At 42.1% G+C, this 18,481-nt stretch overlaps 2 protein-coding genes across 2 annotated transcripts in view; both read right to left on the reverse strand.

The window, feature by feature from the left end:
• LOC310839080 (E3 ubiquitin-protein ligase RNF213-like) overlaps positions 1–3,794 on the reverse strand; it is a 94,269-nt gene extending 90,475 nt beyond the window's left edge. Inside the window, exon 1 of the mRNA XM_083727295.1 lies at positions 3,684–3,794. The gene's annotated coding sequence lies outside the window, so the exon portion shown is untranslated. The remainder of the gene's footprint in view (positions 1–3,683) is intronic.
• A 2,191-nt stretch (positions 3,795–5,985) lies between these two features.
• Positions 5,986–18,481, reverse strand: part of LOC310839081 (E3 ubiquitin-protein ligase RNF213-like) — a 94,875-nt gene continuing 82,379 nt past the window's right edge. Inside the window, exons 51-65 of the mRNA XM_083727296.1 lie at positions 18,348–18,382; positions 17,608–17,690; positions 17,208–17,367; positions 16,283–16,463; positions 14,559–14,647; positions 12,296–12,547; positions 10,817–10,949; positions 10,313–10,393; positions 9,608–9,788; positions 9,277–9,478; positions 9,070–9,147; positions 8,598–8,795; positions 7,745–7,834; positions 7,451–7,629; positions 5,986–7,306 (exon numbers count right to left, since the gene is read on the reverse strand). Of these exons, the coding sequence (XP_083583422.1) occupies positions 7,153–7,306; positions 7,451–7,629; positions 7,745–7,834; positions 8,598–8,795; positions 9,070–9,147; positions 9,277–9,478; positions 9,608–9,788; positions 10,313–10,393; positions 10,817–10,949; positions 12,296–12,547; positions 14,559–14,647; positions 16,283–16,463; positions 17,208–17,367; positions 17,608–17,690; positions 18,348–18,382 (2,096 nt within the window). The 3' untranslated portion in view covers positions 5,986–7,152. The remainder of the gene's footprint in view (positions 7,307–7,450; positions 7,630–7,744; positions 7,835–8,597; positions 8,796–9,069; positions 9,148–9,276; positions 9,479–9,607; positions 9,789–10,312; positions 10,394–10,816; positions 10,950–12,295; positions 12,548–14,558; positions 14,648–16,282; positions 16,464–17,207; positions 17,368–17,607; positions 17,691–18,347; positions 18,383–18,481) is intronic.

Raw genomic sequence — 18,481 nt, forward strand, 5'->3', positions numbered from 1 at the left:
TCTTTGTAGTGAATTTTAATAGTTTTAAGCTGCTTTGGCTTAAATGAACTTGGCTGAAAAGTTCAGTGAAAATATAACAGTAACAATCCTACTTCTAATACAAAGTATTTTGCCTCCTGAACCCTAACAAATTCTTATAAAACTAACCAAGAATAGACATAAACTTAAGTCATAATGCGTCAAACCTGTCGCAATATGTTCTAATAAGTAATAATAAAAATAATTTATTACTTATATCCCGCTCATCTGGCCGGGCCTCCTTAGCCACTCTGGGCGGTTCCCAACAGAATATTAAAAACACAATAAAACTTAAAAGATAAAAAACTTCCCTAAACAGGGCTGCCTTCAGATGTCTTCTAAAAGTCAGATAGTTGTTTATTTCCTTGGCATCTGATAGGAGGGTGTTCCACAGGACGGGTGCCACTACTGAGAAGACCCTCTGCCTGGTTCCCTGTAACCTCACTTCTTGCAGTGACAGAACTGCCAGAAGGCCCTCAGAGCTGGATCTCAGTGTCCGGCAGGGTGGATAAAAATTAAAGATTTTTATTTTTTTTAAATCTGATTTTTATAAATTTTAATCGGATTTTAAAAATAAAATGCTTTTGGAGGAAAAATCTTTCTAAAGATAGTTTTCTATTTAAGTTACATTATAGTCCAAAGGCTATTCATTGGGAAATAAAGATTTATTTTAAGTTTTTCATGTGTGCTAAAGCTAAGTCTAAGTTTTTTGGGGGGGAAACAACGTTTAACCACAACAGTTAACAAACATGGATACATATGCTATAATATTATTGATTTTGTTAAATAAATTGTTTAAACTGTTATTAAGAAAATGATTATTTTTCTCCTTCCAATGAAGTACATCAGAAAAGTTGTCCAAATATAAACAGTTAACTTATTAAACCTCACAATAATTTCATAAGTATCTGTCTATGTATTTCTAATAGTATAACCAAATCAGTACTTTTTGATATAACTGTAAAAACTACTCTGAAAATTTATTTATTATAAAAATGAAACCTTCTTCTGGTTGTAAATATTAAGATTATACCCGCAAGAACGAGTCTTTCTGTAAAAATTAATAAAAATAAAATAAATTAATCAAGTCTTACTGACTAGTGATTTAAATCAAGTCTTACTGACTAGTGATTTAAATCATGATTTAAATCAATTTGATTTAAATCAAATCCACCCTGGTGTCTGGGCTGAATGATGGGGTGGAGATGCTCCTTCAGGTAGTTTGGTGTCTAAGCATGTCAGTATTTTGAGCTAAACATTTATTTTGGCAGTGGCCGTGCAGTATGGTATATGTATATTTCTTTAAGTGTGGGCATAGTGGTGATGGGCATTTACCACATCTCTCGCTCAGTTTCTGCCTTCAGTTTACCTACACTTTAATACTACAAAGTGTGCAACTAATCAAAGCTAGTATGGTAGTAAGTGGGCTTCTCACCCATGCTGTCTCTTCCTCAAAACCGGTTAGCAGGAGCAGTGATTTAAAGTCTCTCTTGCAGGTGCTATTCTTCTTGTAGGCCCATCCCTGTTCTTTTTAGTGTGCCCATTTAATATCACCCCCAACCTATCTCTGGTCATAATTACAATATTTACATTTAGAAACTGGGTAAGAAAAAGGTTTCTTTGAACATATACAAAGACACTTTCCCCTTCACCTATAAAGAGAAACTGCAGCCTGTCTTAAATCACACAAGAAATGCCATTCACCCTTTAAAGACTAAGAACCATTTCTCCTGTCCACCTCATAAACATTGTGAGGATAACACAATGCAGTTATGAAGATTTCAAAGCTTATACTACATTACTGCTAAACTTTATGTCGGTACTGTACTCCATTATCCACAATTTATCACTGACCAGGAGAGTGTTTTTGTATTGAACTACCAACCCACAATGGTCTCATTGAATCAGCAAGGCCCAATTCAAGTGTAATCTCCCATCGGTTTTCGCTTTCACTGCCTGATATTTTGCTAAATACAATGCAACTTATTTGCACAGCTACTTATGTGCTTTAAGGTTATAGCAGTTTGGCTTACAAGTCCTTAACAGCAAAGGAACATATGTGTGTATATGTATGTATTTATTCTGAGTTGGCTCCATTCCTCAGACTCCTCCACTTGAGACAAGGTGCTGAGGACAGGAAGATCTTGTCACCTCACAACACCTCTGGTGTTTATTTATTTATACGGCTTCCCAAAAGGATCACACCTCAAAATCTCCTGGCAGAAGCCATCCTTCCGCAGCAAAGAGACAAAGCGGCACTTACACCCACTTAACTTCTGCCTATGACATGCAACTGTTAAAGGATTGGGAAACATGTCAGGAAAACCCACTGAAGGGTGGCAAGGCACAAGGCCCATCCCCACACTGGGCACTTGGAGACGGCTGCCATTTTAAAACTAGAATATTGGTGTCAAAATAGCATCTTGGGAACATACGTGTTGAAATAGCTTGGACACTACTAACTGAAATAGGAAAGAGAAGAGTGCAGAAGGTCTGTAAATTTTGCCTCAGCTCTTCCCCATATCTAATACTGTAGTGTGTGTGTGTGTGAAAGAGAGAGAGAGAGAGAGAGAGAGAGAGAGAAAGAAATGCTTTAACTTCAGCGCACACAACCCCTGGACTCCAGGCCCGGGGCCAGATAGTGCAATGGCCCAATCAGCAGCCACTATGCAAATATAACGGGTGATCAGTCTCTGTCTCTCCACCTCACCTACAACTGGTAGATGCAGATGCTGCTGCACTACAAACCCCAGAATTCATAGAGATTACATTCTTTATATGTTTGCAACACATTATTCGCTGGTTTCCAGCAAATTACTATTTTTATCACACAAATTGGAACAAATTTCACTCTTTCAAAAAAAAAAATCAAACCTAGGGCTTTCGCTTAGCTACCACAGCCAGCTGAGGAAGGGGGCCCACCTATTTGCCCCACTTCCTTTCTTACCTTTACGGCCCATACTTAGGCCATTATCATGAAGTTGACCCGGCTATTCCAGCCATTGAATCCTTCCCAGATCCAGGAGATTGTCTCCGGCATGAGCATGCCATAAACATTACTTCTTTAAAAATAAAAAAGGAAGGTTCCAAAGGCCCAGCGTCTGCTCACGGAAGTGAAACAGAAAGTCGACGAGGGACGCATGACCTCGCAGCCCAAAAGCAACGAAGCGGACTTTGGAGGGTCTGCCGCTTTGCTTAAATTCACAATATTATCAGGGCAAAGGTGGGAACCTCTTCGCCTTCCCACCGCAGCCAAACCAACAGCACACCTCAATAGCGAGGGCAATAGCGGAGACCCAGGAAAGCTACCCGACCCTCCACGACCAACTTTGCAAACTGTCCTAGATATAACCGAGGTAACAAACCGTGCCCCACTCCCCCTTTGCAGTTCCACTCCGTTTAATATCCACGCAGGTGCCGCCGCCTCCCGCGGGGGAAAAAAGCAAACGGGCAAAAGAACACAAAAACGTGTCCCAGCCCTCCCCCCATCCCCATCCCGAGCTTGCAAAAAGTTTAGCAGAAGCGACAGCAAAAGCCACCCCCCCCTTCCCCGCTTGGAGGCGAGGTTTCTATCCTACGTGCCTGCAAAAGGTTTTAACGGGTCACGCCGCGAAGCCGGCCAGGTTGCTTCACTAGGCGGCACCTGCCACCTTCGTGTTACTCACCTCGGCTTAACTCCGCAATGGCTACCCCGCAGCTCAGCAGAAAGGAGGCTTCCCCGCTTCTGCTAAGCCCGCTCCTCTCTGACGCACCAGCAGCTGAGCAAGGCAAGGCAAGCCGGCAAAGTTTCGCTTTCCCCCTCGCCGCTCGGCTTCTTCTTATTGGAGGATGCGCATAGTTTCGTTTCCGAGCGCCACCCCACCCACCACCGCTCAGCCTCGCCGCTCCGTCCGTCCCTCCCTCCCGGCTGTAGCCGGAAACGGGGAATTCCCGATGGCCGCGAGACATCCAAGGGCAGGGCTTGGCTTCGTTCCAAACGGGCAGAACGGGGGAAGGGACAACGGGTCACTTCCAAATATCCCAATCCATCGGCAAACACCTTTTGACGCAGCCCAGAGCTACGGAAGAACGTAAGGGGTCTGCCGGATTCAGGCCGAAGGCCCGTGTGGTCCAGCACCTTGTTTTCACAGCTGTCGGTGGGAAGCCTCCTCTCGCAACACGATTCCCAAGATCCTGTATGCAGAGGCATCATAATATAGCGCTTCGAGTCAAAACATCGTTATCTTTTTTTTTCTGCAGCCATCCTTAACCTGTTTCTTGGTGCCGGACAAAAATATGGTCAAGCCTTTGGTTCTTAATTAGGAGAGTAACTAGTTATGCAACCGGAACCTTTGACTTTCTTAGGAGGGTTCAGGCTAGATGTCGGACCTGAGTTGCACCACCAGCCACCAGAATTGGAAGGGACCACGAGGCTCATCTAGTCCAACCCCCCAGCAATGCAGGAATCTTTCACCCAATGTGGGGTTCGAACCCATAACCCCCCTGTGAACCTGTTGAGGAAAATCGTTATTCGGCATAAGCTGGGCAGTCATGTTTTTTAAGGTGCAGCTGTAAGTGCTTTTGATCTGTTTGCAACCGGGAATCTTCAGGTTGCAACCTGGCTACCCTAATTTATTTATTGTATGCAAGAGATGGCATGAGCATTATTATTTTTTTACTGTGCTGCTGTTAATAACAGGCAAAAGACAAGAGCTGCCAGGTTTAAATTACAACTCTTGTGATCAAGAATGAATAATAAATCTGATTTAAAAAGAAGTACAAATTGTCTGGGGAAATTGTGGTTTTAGGAAAAATCTAGAGCTGTGTGTGTCTGGGAGGCATGGTTTTCAAAGACAGGCCTACCAGAATAGAAAGCAAAATTAATGTTTTGTTCTGCAAGTGTTCAAATACATTAGGAGTGTGGGTTGAGTCTTCTTGGAAATGTTTACACTTCTAGAGTTATACTTAAAATGAGTACTCTTTAAATGCACATTTATGCACACACACAGGGTGGCTGGTGGCCTGGCTTAAGAAGAATGGAGCTTAATAACTGTCTCCTATGGATTTATGTAACACTCAAGTTGTCTTAATAAACTGCTGTTGTGAAATGGCAGATTGTAGATCACCTGCCCTCACACAGGCTTCTCTGGAGCAATTAAACTTTCTAAAGAGCTCTAGGAGCCTGTTCTAGAATGATAACCAAATGAACCAAATCTGTGTTTCTGACCATGCATAGGGAAAGGATGTTTATAGAGAAAGGTGCAAAAATTCACAGGCCATCCACATAATGGCAATAAGCATTATGTATAACCCCCTCCAAAAAAGAAAAAACATGTTCATGGAACCACGGTCCATGTGTTGGCCTTTTAATGTTGAACAGAGAACAAGCAGTCACTTAATGTGGGACATTGTACACCTACCTCTTTGTTGAATGCCTTGCAGTAAACCTTTGCTTGTGATCATTTAAAAAGAGAAGTCTGCTGAGTGGTTCTGTCAGTTCCAGGAAGAATGACGTGTGTACATCATGGGTAAGCAAACTAAGGCCTGGGGGGCGGATCCCGCCCAATCACCTTCTAAATCCGGCCCACGGACGGTCCGGGAATCAGCGTGTTTATACATGAGTAGAACGTGTCCTTTTATTTAAAATGCATCTCTGGGTTATTTGTGGGGCATAGGAATTTGTTCATTTTTCTTTCTTTCAAAATATAGTCTGCTCTGCACAAGGTCTAAGGGACAGTGGACCGCCCCCCTGCTGAAAAAGTTTGCTGACCCCTGTTATACATACTTCTGTATCAAGAAACAATTTTCTGCAGGACTGGGTAAGGTTGCCTGCACCTATTGAATTGAGCTCATTTATGGTTGAAACAATTCAACCCCCATCCCCAAATAGTTTGGCTTAAAGATTATTTTATCAACCAGAATTTAAATAATCCAGCATTTCCCTACTATAGCACATAAATACAAGTCATTGTTAATGCAATGGACGCCTTTTTGTAGCAAACATTTGGTTTATTAAATGGAGTGAGCAGCAATAGAGCTCTTATACATTGGTGAAAACTGACCATGGGGTCATCCATAGTAGGATTCCAAGTCTACTGCTCTGTTAGCACAATGAATTGGAACACCACTGCTAATGACATCACTTTAGCCAATGCATTGTGTAAGCACAACTCTGAAGCAGACCATGAGTATTGCTTACTCATTAACAATGTGTAGAAGAAGTGTGAGGTTTGTTGTCTTCACATCAGATTCACAGCTCAATCACTCAGTTCAAATGTCATATTAAACACAATCATAATTTAGTGCAATGAAAATCAGGTACACATTTTTTTTTGCATGCATGTTCAAAAATACCAATTAATATCTATGTTTTTATCCAACAGAAATAAAAGTTCTTTCATAAGGGCAAAGGGGGGGGGGGATAGGCTAAAGGCAACTTAGGTCACACCTAAGTGTGTGCTTTTTAACTGAATTGCTTTTAAGGCAGCTACCTGAAACTATTTCCTTGACTAAGCACTGACATAACTTAGGGCCATGTTCACTCATTTAACTGTGTACTTATAGTTTCCAGTGCTGGGCTTCTAATGTGTTCACATGTTACCCAAAATATGTATCCTGTACTTCTTTATAAAATGCTTATAAAAAACTACTGTTTGGTGCATCGTCTCTGAAATCAGCTTCACACCCACCAGTGTACTTCAGCTGTTGCTAATTCATTTCTTGCCAAAGTGTGAACATCATTGCACAGAGTAAAATACCTGAGAGAAGGAGGATTAGTTCATTGCCTCTGACCCAGCGGCCTGTGACACTACACATCTAGTTCTAGCTATTGAATCCCATTGCTTTTTCTACTCCTTTCTTTGAATGCAATTGAATCACTAACTTGCATTTTATATGGGGAAAATGTATAGTTAGTTGTAGGGAGGGTGGGTGTTTCCTTCAGCTTCTGAAGCAGTAATTATTCCTAATATTGTGCAATTACACTTTCAGTTAGGATCTCCTTTAGTATTTTTTTTTTGGTGTTTGGTTTTTTTTTTGCTCAGTGCAAGGAAAGCAAGACCTAAAAATCCAGTACTTTGTTCTTCAGTAATTTTTTTTAAAAAAATTGGTTGGGCAAGAAGATAGGATGCACTGTCTGCCGTTGATGCTGCTGCATTAACCAAGTCTTCGTTCTCGTTTCAGAGCGGCAGCCACTTTCCAGGCAGCGATACACTGGGAGAGCGGGATCTCTTCTGGGAATGTAGCCTGTAGTTCTTCTAATATGTTGCTCCCTTTCGTTTCGAGGTATGAAGTAAGTGTTTCCTTAAGGCTGGGAAATAGAGAGTGAAAAAGAGGGAGTGAGCACAAGTATAATCAGCTATTCTGCAGTACATCGCACTGTTCAAGAGCACAAAAAGAGCTACATTCAGGTGATGAAGAAAATATGCAAAGATTGGGCTTGACAGGCTCTTACCTCCACTTGGGATCGAACACCTCCTGAGCTTTGGGATATTTGAGCTTCAGGATGATCATTTCGTGCAACTCTTGGAGGAAGGACCCCAGCCCAGCCTGCATAAGGAAGGCATTGAAGAGTTCTGCGTTCTCTGCAGTAAGCTCATCTTTATAGGCTGCGCCAACCTCTGCGAAGGGATCCTGAAAGGTAGATGGTAAGGAAGAGAGACACAACAGCACTGTTAGGAGCAGAGGGGGAAACAGAGAAATGAATCATCAAGTTATCACACACTTTCCCCCACTTTGTCCTTCCTACCCTTTTCAGATGCAGCAGCTGTTCGGATTTATAGCACGAAAGGAGCTGCCACAGTGCAATGGTGTGCTCGAGGTGACACTGGCTCAGTGCCTGAAAGAAACACACAAACATCTGTTTTTTGAAAGAGAGTTACAAGTCAGAACTAGTTTTACAAAAGCTATGAAAGACAAATTTAGAACTGGGATGGGGAAGCTTAAAAGAACCCATATATAAGAAGCTGAGCAAAAACAAGTTTTGTGGCACCTGATTTACAAATTCAGTACATTAGGCTGTCATAGGGCACTTGATTTTATGCATTTTTCCACTGTAGCAGGCTAACACGACTAACCCACCGTAACTATAAGCAGGGAGACTGGCAAGAACCAGGTAACTGAAGCAATCTTGATGAGAAAAAAAATCAACTAAGTAACAAGAATGATTCAGTAAAATAAGTCCCATCACTTGCAGTGCACTCTCCTGCATCACTTGTGCAAGAGTAGGGACTGAATGCAGAACTCGTACTGAAAGTTGACCATTGCTCATCATCATCCCCAGCACACATCCTTCTAAGAATGGCAAGAAGGGCTGGGCATATTCCCAACTCTTGCCATACTGTAAGCCTCTTTTAATTAAATGTGTCTCAACACTGGCTGCACTAAGCTGTTCTAGGGGACTGCAAAGGGCTACCTGAGAACATGTACCTGCGGTCACTCCTCAAGGGAGGAGCAAAGATAAATTATGAAGAATACGGGCTAGGGAAAATGGTAGCTGCCTTCCTTGAACTGGGGGCAAATGATATATTTATTATTTTAGTCTAGCCTGGTTTACACTTACCCCATAGAGACAAGTTAAGGCCCTGATCCCCTGCACTCACCTTCAGCACATGGTCATTTGTCTGACTGCCCATTTGCAGGATATCTTCAACATATTCAGTCAAAGTCATCTTTGAGTCTCCTCCAGCCTTAGCCAGGAATCCTAAGGTTATTTCGGTGACAGACAGCGCTTCACAGATGTCACTGTAGGATAGCAACTTCCCACTGATCATGCCAGTTGTGGAATTTGGAAGAGAAATCTGTAATTCAAGGGAACAAAAATCCACCAGAATACATTCATCACTGCTTCCTTTTGCTTTAAAGAAAAGATGAGCAGGCAATGCAGGCAACCCTACAGGATATGAAACAATTATAAAACATAGCCAAATGCAGCATAGGCTGTCATAACGTCATGTTCAGTCTCCAGAGAGCAAATATAGTACAGTATAGTGTTGGACTAGGATCAGGAAGACACAGGTTCAAATCCAGAGTCTCCCTTATCTCTTTACCATGAAGCTCATCTCAGAAGCGTACCTGGCTCAGCTTACTGTTGATATCATTGAAGAGATGCTCATAGTTTTGCTCATGTCTGTACACCAGGGTTGGTATGCCCTGTTAGGGAAGAAAGCAGAAAATATGCCAGTGAGCAGAGCTTTGCAATAACGTTCTCTGGGATGAGAGATGGATCTTACAGGCACCAAGAAAGCTAAGTGGCAGCCATCACGATCATTTTATACATACTTTCAATGTGATTAAGGGCTTCCCCTGTAGGAATCTACTAGCAAGTTGCTGCTCAATTTTTTCCAGATCGAATTCCTGGAGGGCCTCCCCTCCTTTCTTCATGCTATATTGGCAGTTGGACAGGATCAATGGGATCAAGTCCCTCTCCACATTGTAAGCGATCACATGTAGATCTGTCACTTCAGCAGGGCTGACAGAGTATCTGTTTAGAAGGGGAGGGGGAGCACAAGAATGAGAAATCTTGCTCTGCTGCTGATTTAGCAACATATAAGGCTATTTGTCACATTGCAAGAAGAAGTGTGGATTCTAGCAGATGCATACACAGGCATACCTTATGGCATCTGGTGTATATCCTTCTACGGCATAGACGAAGTCATTGTGCAGGCCAATGAGATAACTAGCCAAGGCAGTGGAGCAAAGGCCTAGGCCACGTCGGCGAGGCAAAAGGATCTCAAACTCACTCTCCAGGGTTAAGTCAGTATCACAATAACCTTTGGGAAGTTTAATTTCACCTGCAATGGAGGAAGGAAACATCAGTGAGCAACAAGCTCAGACCACTGGTGAGTGCTCCCCTTTTCTTTTTGATCATTTCTGGCTTTTAAAAAGAATCATCATCATTTGTTGACTCCAATACTTTCTGAAAGCCAGAAGCAAGTCTTGGGCATTCTGGATGAACAAATGGATCATGTTACATCCTACCAATTAATCTCTCTATGTTAAAGGGAAACGAGTATTGCAAAGGGAGAGAATACTAGAAGGAATAGTTTATTTAGACCTCAACAGATAAGGCTGGAGAGTTTCTTTCAAAGTTAAAAAATAAAAGGGAAAGTTTGGCCTGCCATGAATAAATAAGACCAGATCTTCATCTGGTTGATAGCGGTGGATAAAAGTTCAGTGTGCTCTGTTTTTATTTACATTTTTGAAGTTTTATAAGCAAAACTCTGTATAAAAATTATGCACATTTTCCTAACATATTTTCCAGTCTAACAGAATGCATTTAGTACATTAAATTTAACAATGTAAACTGGCAATTTACCGTGGGTTTCCAAGGATAATCTCAGCTTGTTCCATACATCCAGAAATATATTCACTCTGTTTTTCATAAGATTCTTGAATTCTGCAGAAAGCATACTGCAAGTCAAACTGCAAGTCAAGATTGTGAAGTTCTGTAGCTCTTTCTAAGAGTGTCTCAAGCACAGTTAGATCTGTTACAAAGAATTAGAATCTAAAAGCAGCCTTGCTGGAGGGGTCATCTAGTTCAGCATCCTTAATTGTACTTCTATTGTGTCCATTATGCCTATATCATGTACTTTGATTGTACACAATATGTCCAAAATCATAAAAGTGATGATTTCCCCAGCAATCCATTTGACTTTCTCCTTTAGGCATGCAATGGGTATAGAGTGATAGATATGCTGTACACAAATTAACAAACTCTCCTGTCATTGGGGCTGTTTTGTAAGTTTAAAACTTGGTGTGAATCACTTGCCTTAATGCTATTTATGCTTTGCTAACTTGATCTATGGCATGGCAGTCTCACCTGGTGAAGCCTTGTTGAGGAAATCTCTAATTGTTTGGTATTCCAGCTCAGAAATGTTCTGGAACCTCTTCACCAAGTCTTTCTGCAGGGCCAGAATTTCTGGCAAAAACTTCACCAGCTTCAATTCAGCTTCCTAGAAATGAAGCAGAGTAAGGCAAGTCAGACTGAAAAGGTTGAAGATACCTGAATTAAACCTCCTCCTCTACACTTATTGAATTACTTTTTCTACTTTGTGCCAGTTTTTTAATAGGATTACATTTCCACTTGATAAGTATGAAGTTTGCTGAATTTGAAAAGGCATTTCCAAGATATGTTATGGAACAGGCCATACATTTTCTTGATGTAATAAGTATTGAAGAACATATATAGAACATTTTACACAAACTTTAGTTAGTAGTAGTGTTAAGTGAAATAGAAGCTTTTATACTGAGCAAAAAGAATGCTCAAAGGTTGTCAAATTAATCAATTTCCCCATTCTGATTTATATTTTAATGGTGAAATCGGGATTGATCAAAATCACATTAATTTTTGAAAGGAGTCATTTTTATCTTAAAAAGGTAAAGGTACCCCTGCCCGTACGGGCCAGTCTTGACAGACTCTAGGGTTTTGGGCTCATCTCACTCTAGAGGCCGGGAGCCGGCGCCATCCGCAGACACTTCCAGGTCACATGGCCAGTGTGACATCGCTGCTCTGGCGAGCCTGCACCAGCGCAGCACACGGAATGCCGTTTACCTTCCCACTATAAAGCGGTACCTATTTATCTACTTGCACTTTTAAGGGTGCTTTCGAACTGCTAGGTGGGCAGGAGCTGGGACCAAAAGACGGGAGCTCACCCCGCCACGGGGATTCAAACCGCCAACCATACGATCGGCAAGTCCTAGGCACTGTGGTTTTACCCACAGTGGCACCCGCGTCCCTTTCATATTTTTTTTTATCTTAGGGCTGTGTATTAAAATTTGACAACCTTTCTCCCCCTCATATAATTTTTTCCCACTCATTAGTTGTAAATAAACTATGAGAAGTTTTGATTGGGTAATAGTGCAGTACCATACAAGTCCTTTCCTAACTCCCCAGAATCCTATTTTTATGTATCATTTAGCTACTTAAACCTTTGGAGAATGTGCTCATTAAGGAGCCTCCAGACTAAAAATGATGATTAATCTTCAAGTGAACAGGTAAAAATAGTATTTGAGTGAGAATAATAGTACAGATTAATTATCTATGATTTTAAAAAGGTCAAACCACCTGCATTGTTTGAAGTTTATCAGCTTTTGACAAGTAGTTGACAGGAGAGCATCTGTTCTTAAGATCAAAGTGAAAGGAAGAGGCAATACTGTGTATTGTATTATTCCCTTTATTTATGAAGATTAGCTCATCATATTCATTATGAAAAGCAGCCTGCACTTCAGTGCCTGCACTTTGGTTTCTGACTCATATATCCCATGCCAGGGCCACTGATAAAGAACTGGACATGCTCACCTTTTGCAAAAACTTCCACAAGATGGGCACCGTTTCTTTGCCATCTTTCTGCTGGACAACATGCTCCAGGTGCTCAACTGAAATCCGCTTCCTGCAGCTCCACATCCTGGAACAGTGTACAGTGCTGTTGCTGGGTAGTTCAGACAGGAAGGTTGCAGGGTCACCATATATAATTTTTGCTATTGAGTTGGAAGCCATTGTCTTATCTTCACTGATCTGTTGATTCACATCCAGAAGTGTTTTATCCAGAAACTACATGGGTGTAAAAGAAAGTGAGTCATTATAAGAAGTGGCCTCTTTCTTAAAAAGAAAATAAAAGTCTCCCACCATGTCAGGCATTCTGATAAATAGGGCATTGTGTTTTACAAATATTCTTAAGTAAAAAAAAAATATGGTAGTTCACTGATTTTTTTTTGTTCAATAAGCAAGTAGTAAAATGAAACATTATTAATATACCCCCTGCCAGGGATACCATGAAAAAGAACAGAATAGCACAAGTAAAATTTGGTGTTATAATAATAATAATAATAATAATAATAATAATAATAATACAGTGGTACCTCGGTTTACATACGCTTCAGGTTACATACGCTTCAGGTTACAGACTCCGCTAACCCAGAAATAGTACCTCGGGTTAAGAACTTTGCTTCAGGATGAGAACAGAAATCGTGCTCCGGTGGCACGGCAGCAGCGGGTGCTTCAGGTTAAGAGCAGTTTCAGGTTAAGAACGGATCTCCGGAACGAATTAAGTACTTAACCTGAGGTACCACTGTAATAGTCTTTTTTATGTGATAGTGGAATTTCTGAAGGACAAAGAGCTTCCAGCTTATGGGTGTCCACTAACTATGAATATATTCCAAAATCAACAGTTAAACAAACCTTTCTTGGGACACATGAAAATGTCACAGTTTTCCAGAACTCTTCATCATTTTTGTGAAGAACACAAAAGCTTGCCACACTTTTGTGACATTTTGGTTGGTCCCAACAAAGGTATCGCTCAATTGTTAAAAATGCCTGATTTCTCCAAGGAGATAACACTGGAGATTTTGTGTTTCACTTTATTTAGAAATATAAAAACAGAACCTAATTGAACCAATCGGGCAGGCCCCTTCTTAAGATGAAGTGGTATCACTACTGATTCTATTGGAGCAATGAAAAGTTCTGACCTTCTTTTCCTTATTTTTGGAAGGATTTGAGAAACCCTTTCCATGTCAGTCTCCAACAATACAGCTCTCTAAAAGTCACCAAAAATATGTTTGCCAGTGAACAGAATACTGGCTAGGTTGGAGCAGATTTAGCATCAATGCCTCAGTTCCATAACCTGCAATTATGTTTGGCAACTGTGTTAGCATTCACTAATTTAACTTCCATTTGAAAGGCATTTAAGAAGGCAAGGAATAATACAGAGAGGTTTTATTGGAAGTGTAGCTGAAGTCCTTATCCATGTGTTCATGTTAAAGTAATTTATTGCGCTAAGTGAAGAGAGCTCCAGTGATGGCAGAGCCAATGGATGAGTGCCATGAAAGAGGTATCAAAATCACCTTGAAAGTAGATTATGTTCTCCAACACATAGCTTGGTCTCAGAGGGCAGAAGAGCCCTGAAAATCAAAACCACAACTGGGGCATCTATCTTGGGAGATGTATATATGACAATATTTGGAGAAATATTTCTCCCTAAAAGTACACATATGTGGTACAGATTTTAAGAAAGAGAGACAATTATTGTTAGTGGCTGTTCATTATTAGATCTTTGGGCAGGGGGGATGGTCTTTACAGCTCCTTGATCCCTGTTTTGAAATTCAAGGGGATCATGGCAGGAGAGGTTTTAGATGCCAAGGACAATATTGCCATGGATTTTTACATGTGCAACTAATATAGTAGGGGCATACTGTTTCATTTACATTTGTCCTGCATACTTTCATTAAATCAGATTTTTAAAAAATGAGTTTCTCATGTTGCTAACATGCATGGTAATCTCTTCCAAAATATTATGCCTATTTGCACTTCATTGGCTGAATGTTATTGTCTCCCTTGAGATGTAGATCCAGTCATATCACACTCAGCACTCACAATATTTCTTCTCTACATATTCAGATATGCTTCTGCATTAACAGGTAAAATGCATGTTCAGTGTTTCACTGTAGTCATAGGCATACATCATTGTACTGTATACCTGTTACATGGCTTAGCAATGGAATTCATATGATCCATTGATCAATAATTAAATCAGTGTACTGTTAGTGATGCACTTAATTTTATTTACCTTTAGTTCTGGAAGAACAACATTTCGAGCAACAACTCCTTCCCAATCATTTCTGTACTGCTTCGTAGAGAGTAGACTGTCAGATCTCCCTGCAAAAGAACATTTATTGTGTGTCATTTCCCCCTCTTTCCTAGCATGAAGTTACAGTACAATCATACCTTCATGCAAAACTTGTGTGATTTCAACCTTGTGCAGGTGAAAGCCAGCCAGCTGAATTTGTGCAAATTAAGTGCACACAAGGTGGAGAACTTAAAAGCTCCCTTTGTGCATGGTTTTCCTGGACCTGAAAGAGCCTTTAAGCTCTATGCCTTGCTGACCAGGCTCTGGGATGCTCTTGTGCAAGCTTTTAAGATGCTCTCATGAGATCTAACAGGATGTTGGATGGCCTCTGAGATCTCATGAGGGGAGGGAAGTAGAGCAATTTTGCTCTTTTTGGTGTTTAACATCTACATGAAACCACTGAGTGGGGTTATTCAGAGGTTTGGGGTATATTGTCAGCAAGATGCTGATGCCACACATCTCTACTCCTTTACATGTGCAAGTGTGGCAGTGGATGAGCTGGACCATTGCGTTGTCTTGGTAACAGACTGAATGAGAGCCAACAAACTGAAGCTCAATCCAGATTAAGACTGAGGCACTGTTAGTGGGCTGTTCCCTAGACCAGATGGATGGGAAGTTGCCTGCTCTTGTTGGGCTTACACTCCCTCTGAAGGTGTGGGTATGTAGCTTGGGGGTACTTCTGGATTCTTTGCTGTCGCTTGAGGCTCAGGTGGCCTCAGTGGCATGGAGTGCCTCCCTTCAACTTTGACTGGTGGCCTAGCTGTGCCCCTATCTGGACAGGGACAGCTTAACTTCTGTACTCTGTGCTCTGGCAACGTCAAGGTTGATTACTGCAACATATTATACGTAGGGCTGCCTCTGAAGATGGCTTGGAAACTTCAGCTGCTGCAGAATTCGGCAGCCAGGTTGCTCACCAGGGCAAGACAGTTTGAGCATATTACACTGGCTGTTAGTTAGTTTCCGGGCTCAATTCAAAGTGCTGATTTTGACCTATAAAGCCTTAAAGGACTGCAATACCTCAGTGACTGCCTCTTGCCATACAAACTGAGCTGGACCCTGCTATCATTTTCTGAGGCCCTTCTTCATGTGCCTCCTCCACAAGAGGTCTGGAAGGTGGCAACATAATGATGATGATGATCCCAGAGCCCAGAGAGCAAGACAGAGAGCTTAAAAGGGGTAAGGCCCACTTAGCATGCCTGCTCCAGAAGGTAAGGATGGTCGCATGGGGGTGGTTCAAGTACACACTTTTTGCATTTACACACCATCCCCAAAACGTAATCCCTGCACAAGATGTGATCATACTGAATTTAGGATGGGACAACTATGTAAAGTGGGCAGTCATTTAAGATTATTTGCAGCACTTCCTACAACATAGTCTTAAAAACAAGGTGCTTTTAAAAGCAATGTATCTATATGACCGTTCATTACTACTACATCCTATAATTCTTTGCTTTATCATAATCAATATTGCAATTCAACCCTACATAGCTCTGAAAGGGACGTTTGCAACAAAATACAGAACAACAAATAACGCAAACTGGGCCATTTTAGAAAGCTGTTTGCTGCTGCCACTACCACCTTTGAAATACAATGCCGAAGTCTATGCTGCGGGTTTTATCACTGATTTATGTAAGCAGCCACATACTGCAAGCTGCTCTCCTTACATTGGCCTGTCTGTTGGTGAGGCTCCTGGAGAAGGCTACAAAGAATGAGATGGACAACATTGGTAGTTTCATCAGCACTCTTCCCAAGAGTATTCTTCAGCTGCTCCAAGTCCTTATGAATATGCTGCATGAGAAAGCTCACCGGATCCTGAACTGGTGGCTTTATGATCTGTAGTAGGGACTTCAACAACAGAATGCAATATTCAGAGCAATCAATGTGCAGTGCTACTGCAAGGCATGCAGAGTACCAGTCAAACAAAACCTGAATTTTTGTACAAATCCATTAAGTGATCTTTACATATCTTCATAGTAAAGACTCTTGGCTGCAATTGTGGGAACTAGCATCTGCTATGATCTCCCCTTACATAATCCGAGAAGACTTGATTTTTCAAGTAACTCAGTTCTGAATACCGTATTTTTCGCTCTATAGGACGCACCCAACCATAAGACGCACCTAGTTTTAGAGGGGGAGAACAAGAAAAAAAATTCTCTCCCTCTCTGTGCAGCGCCCCTTCAGCTAAGTGGCAGGAGAAGTGGAGCCCCTTCCATTTCTCCTCCCGCTTCGCTGAAGGGGTGCTCCACAGAGAGGGAAAGCTGTGCAGCACCTCTCCAGCGAAGCGAAGCCAGGAGAGTGAGAGGGGTCGGTGCGCACCGATCCCTCTTGCTCTCCTGGCTTCAGCGAAAGCAACGTGAAGCCTCCGGAGTACAGCGGGAACTCCCACTGCACTCCGTAGGCTTAGAGTTGCTTTCGCTGAAGCCATGGAGCCTGCATTCGCTCCATAAGACGCACACACATTTCTCCTTAATTTTTGGAGGGGAAAAAGTGCGTCTTATAGAGCGAAATGTATGGTAAGTCTTCATCAGCTCCCTCCCAGCAATGCATATCCTGTAGAATTGTATGGCAATAGTTTTCTTTTAAAAATACCTGAGGATTTTCTGTGGCTCCCAGAAGTAATGCCAAATGAGTGAGCAAGCGAATCAAAATTAAGACAGCTGCTGACATCCCCCTCTCAGAGGCTATATTGCCTCCCCTTTTTTCAGGGTCTCCAAGAACGTGGCCAGTTTGTGTTCTATCGATCTCAGTCCTGAATGGAATAATGCATAGTGAAAGTGCATGCTTGCTACAAAAAAAGAGATTTAAGATCTATGATTTGCAGACAGTGTGAGCCAGTAATTGCTATCTCATGGGATGATCGATCTAAGGTTACAAAAGGCAAGGATTCAGCTTATAGGGACATACTGGCATGGTTTGCAAATAACACTAATTGAAAACTTATTAATCAATAATTTAATTAGAATTCCAAGAGTTGGAAATAAAAACCTACAAAATTCGGCTAAATCCTGGTGCCTTGGCTCCGATTGGCTCATTACAATCAACACATTGACCAGTTTGCGTAGGAGAACCACACTGGAAGAAAGACAAGAGCAAACATTACAACCAAAGTAGCTCAACCTATTTGGCTCTGCTTACCATGAAGTGGGTACCATGAAGGGGACGCGGGTGGCGCTGTGGGTAAAACCTCCGCGCCCAGGACTTGCCGATCGTCAGGTCGGCGGTTCGAATCCCCGCGGCAGGGTGCACTCCCGTTGCTCGGTCCCAGCGCCTGCCAACCTAGCAGTTCGAAAGCACCCTCAGGTGCAAGTAGATAAATAGGGACCGCTTACTAGCGGGAAGGTAAACAGCATTTCCGTGTGCTGCGCTGGCTCGCCAGATGCAGCTTGTCACGCTGGCCACGTGACCCGGAAGTGTCTTCGGACAGCACTTGCTCCCAGCCTCTTAAGCGAGATGGGCGCGCAACCCCAGAGTCGGACACGACTGGCCCGTACGGGCAGGGGTACCTTTACCCTTTACCTTACCATGATGTCCAACTGACCCATGGTCAAGATATGTCTCCCCTTCTCCAAGTGTGTAAGCAACTGTGAAAACTCCCAGATTTAGTTTGCCTACAAGGAAGTCTTAAAGCAGGTTATAATGCAAAGAGAAAACGAATACAGACAAAATACAGCACAAATGGCAGTTAAGGAGATAAACTTGATCGAGGACATAATTGGTGAAAGCTCTTACCTCTCCAACAACGCAGGGGTGGCCGTTTCGACATACTAATTTGAGGAGGGAGGGGAAAGTAGAGTCAGCATAATGGTACAGTGAATGGAACACAGAGCCACTCTAAGCTACACTCTGGCAGTCTTCCCTTACCC

The sequence above is a fragment of the Podarcis gaigeae genome (genome assembly GCF_964106915.1).
Source record: "Podarcis gaigeae genome assembly, chromosome: 2".
Lineage (NCBI taxonomy): Eukaryota > Metazoa > Chordata > Lepidosauria > Squamata > Lacertidae > Podarcis > Podarcis gaigeae.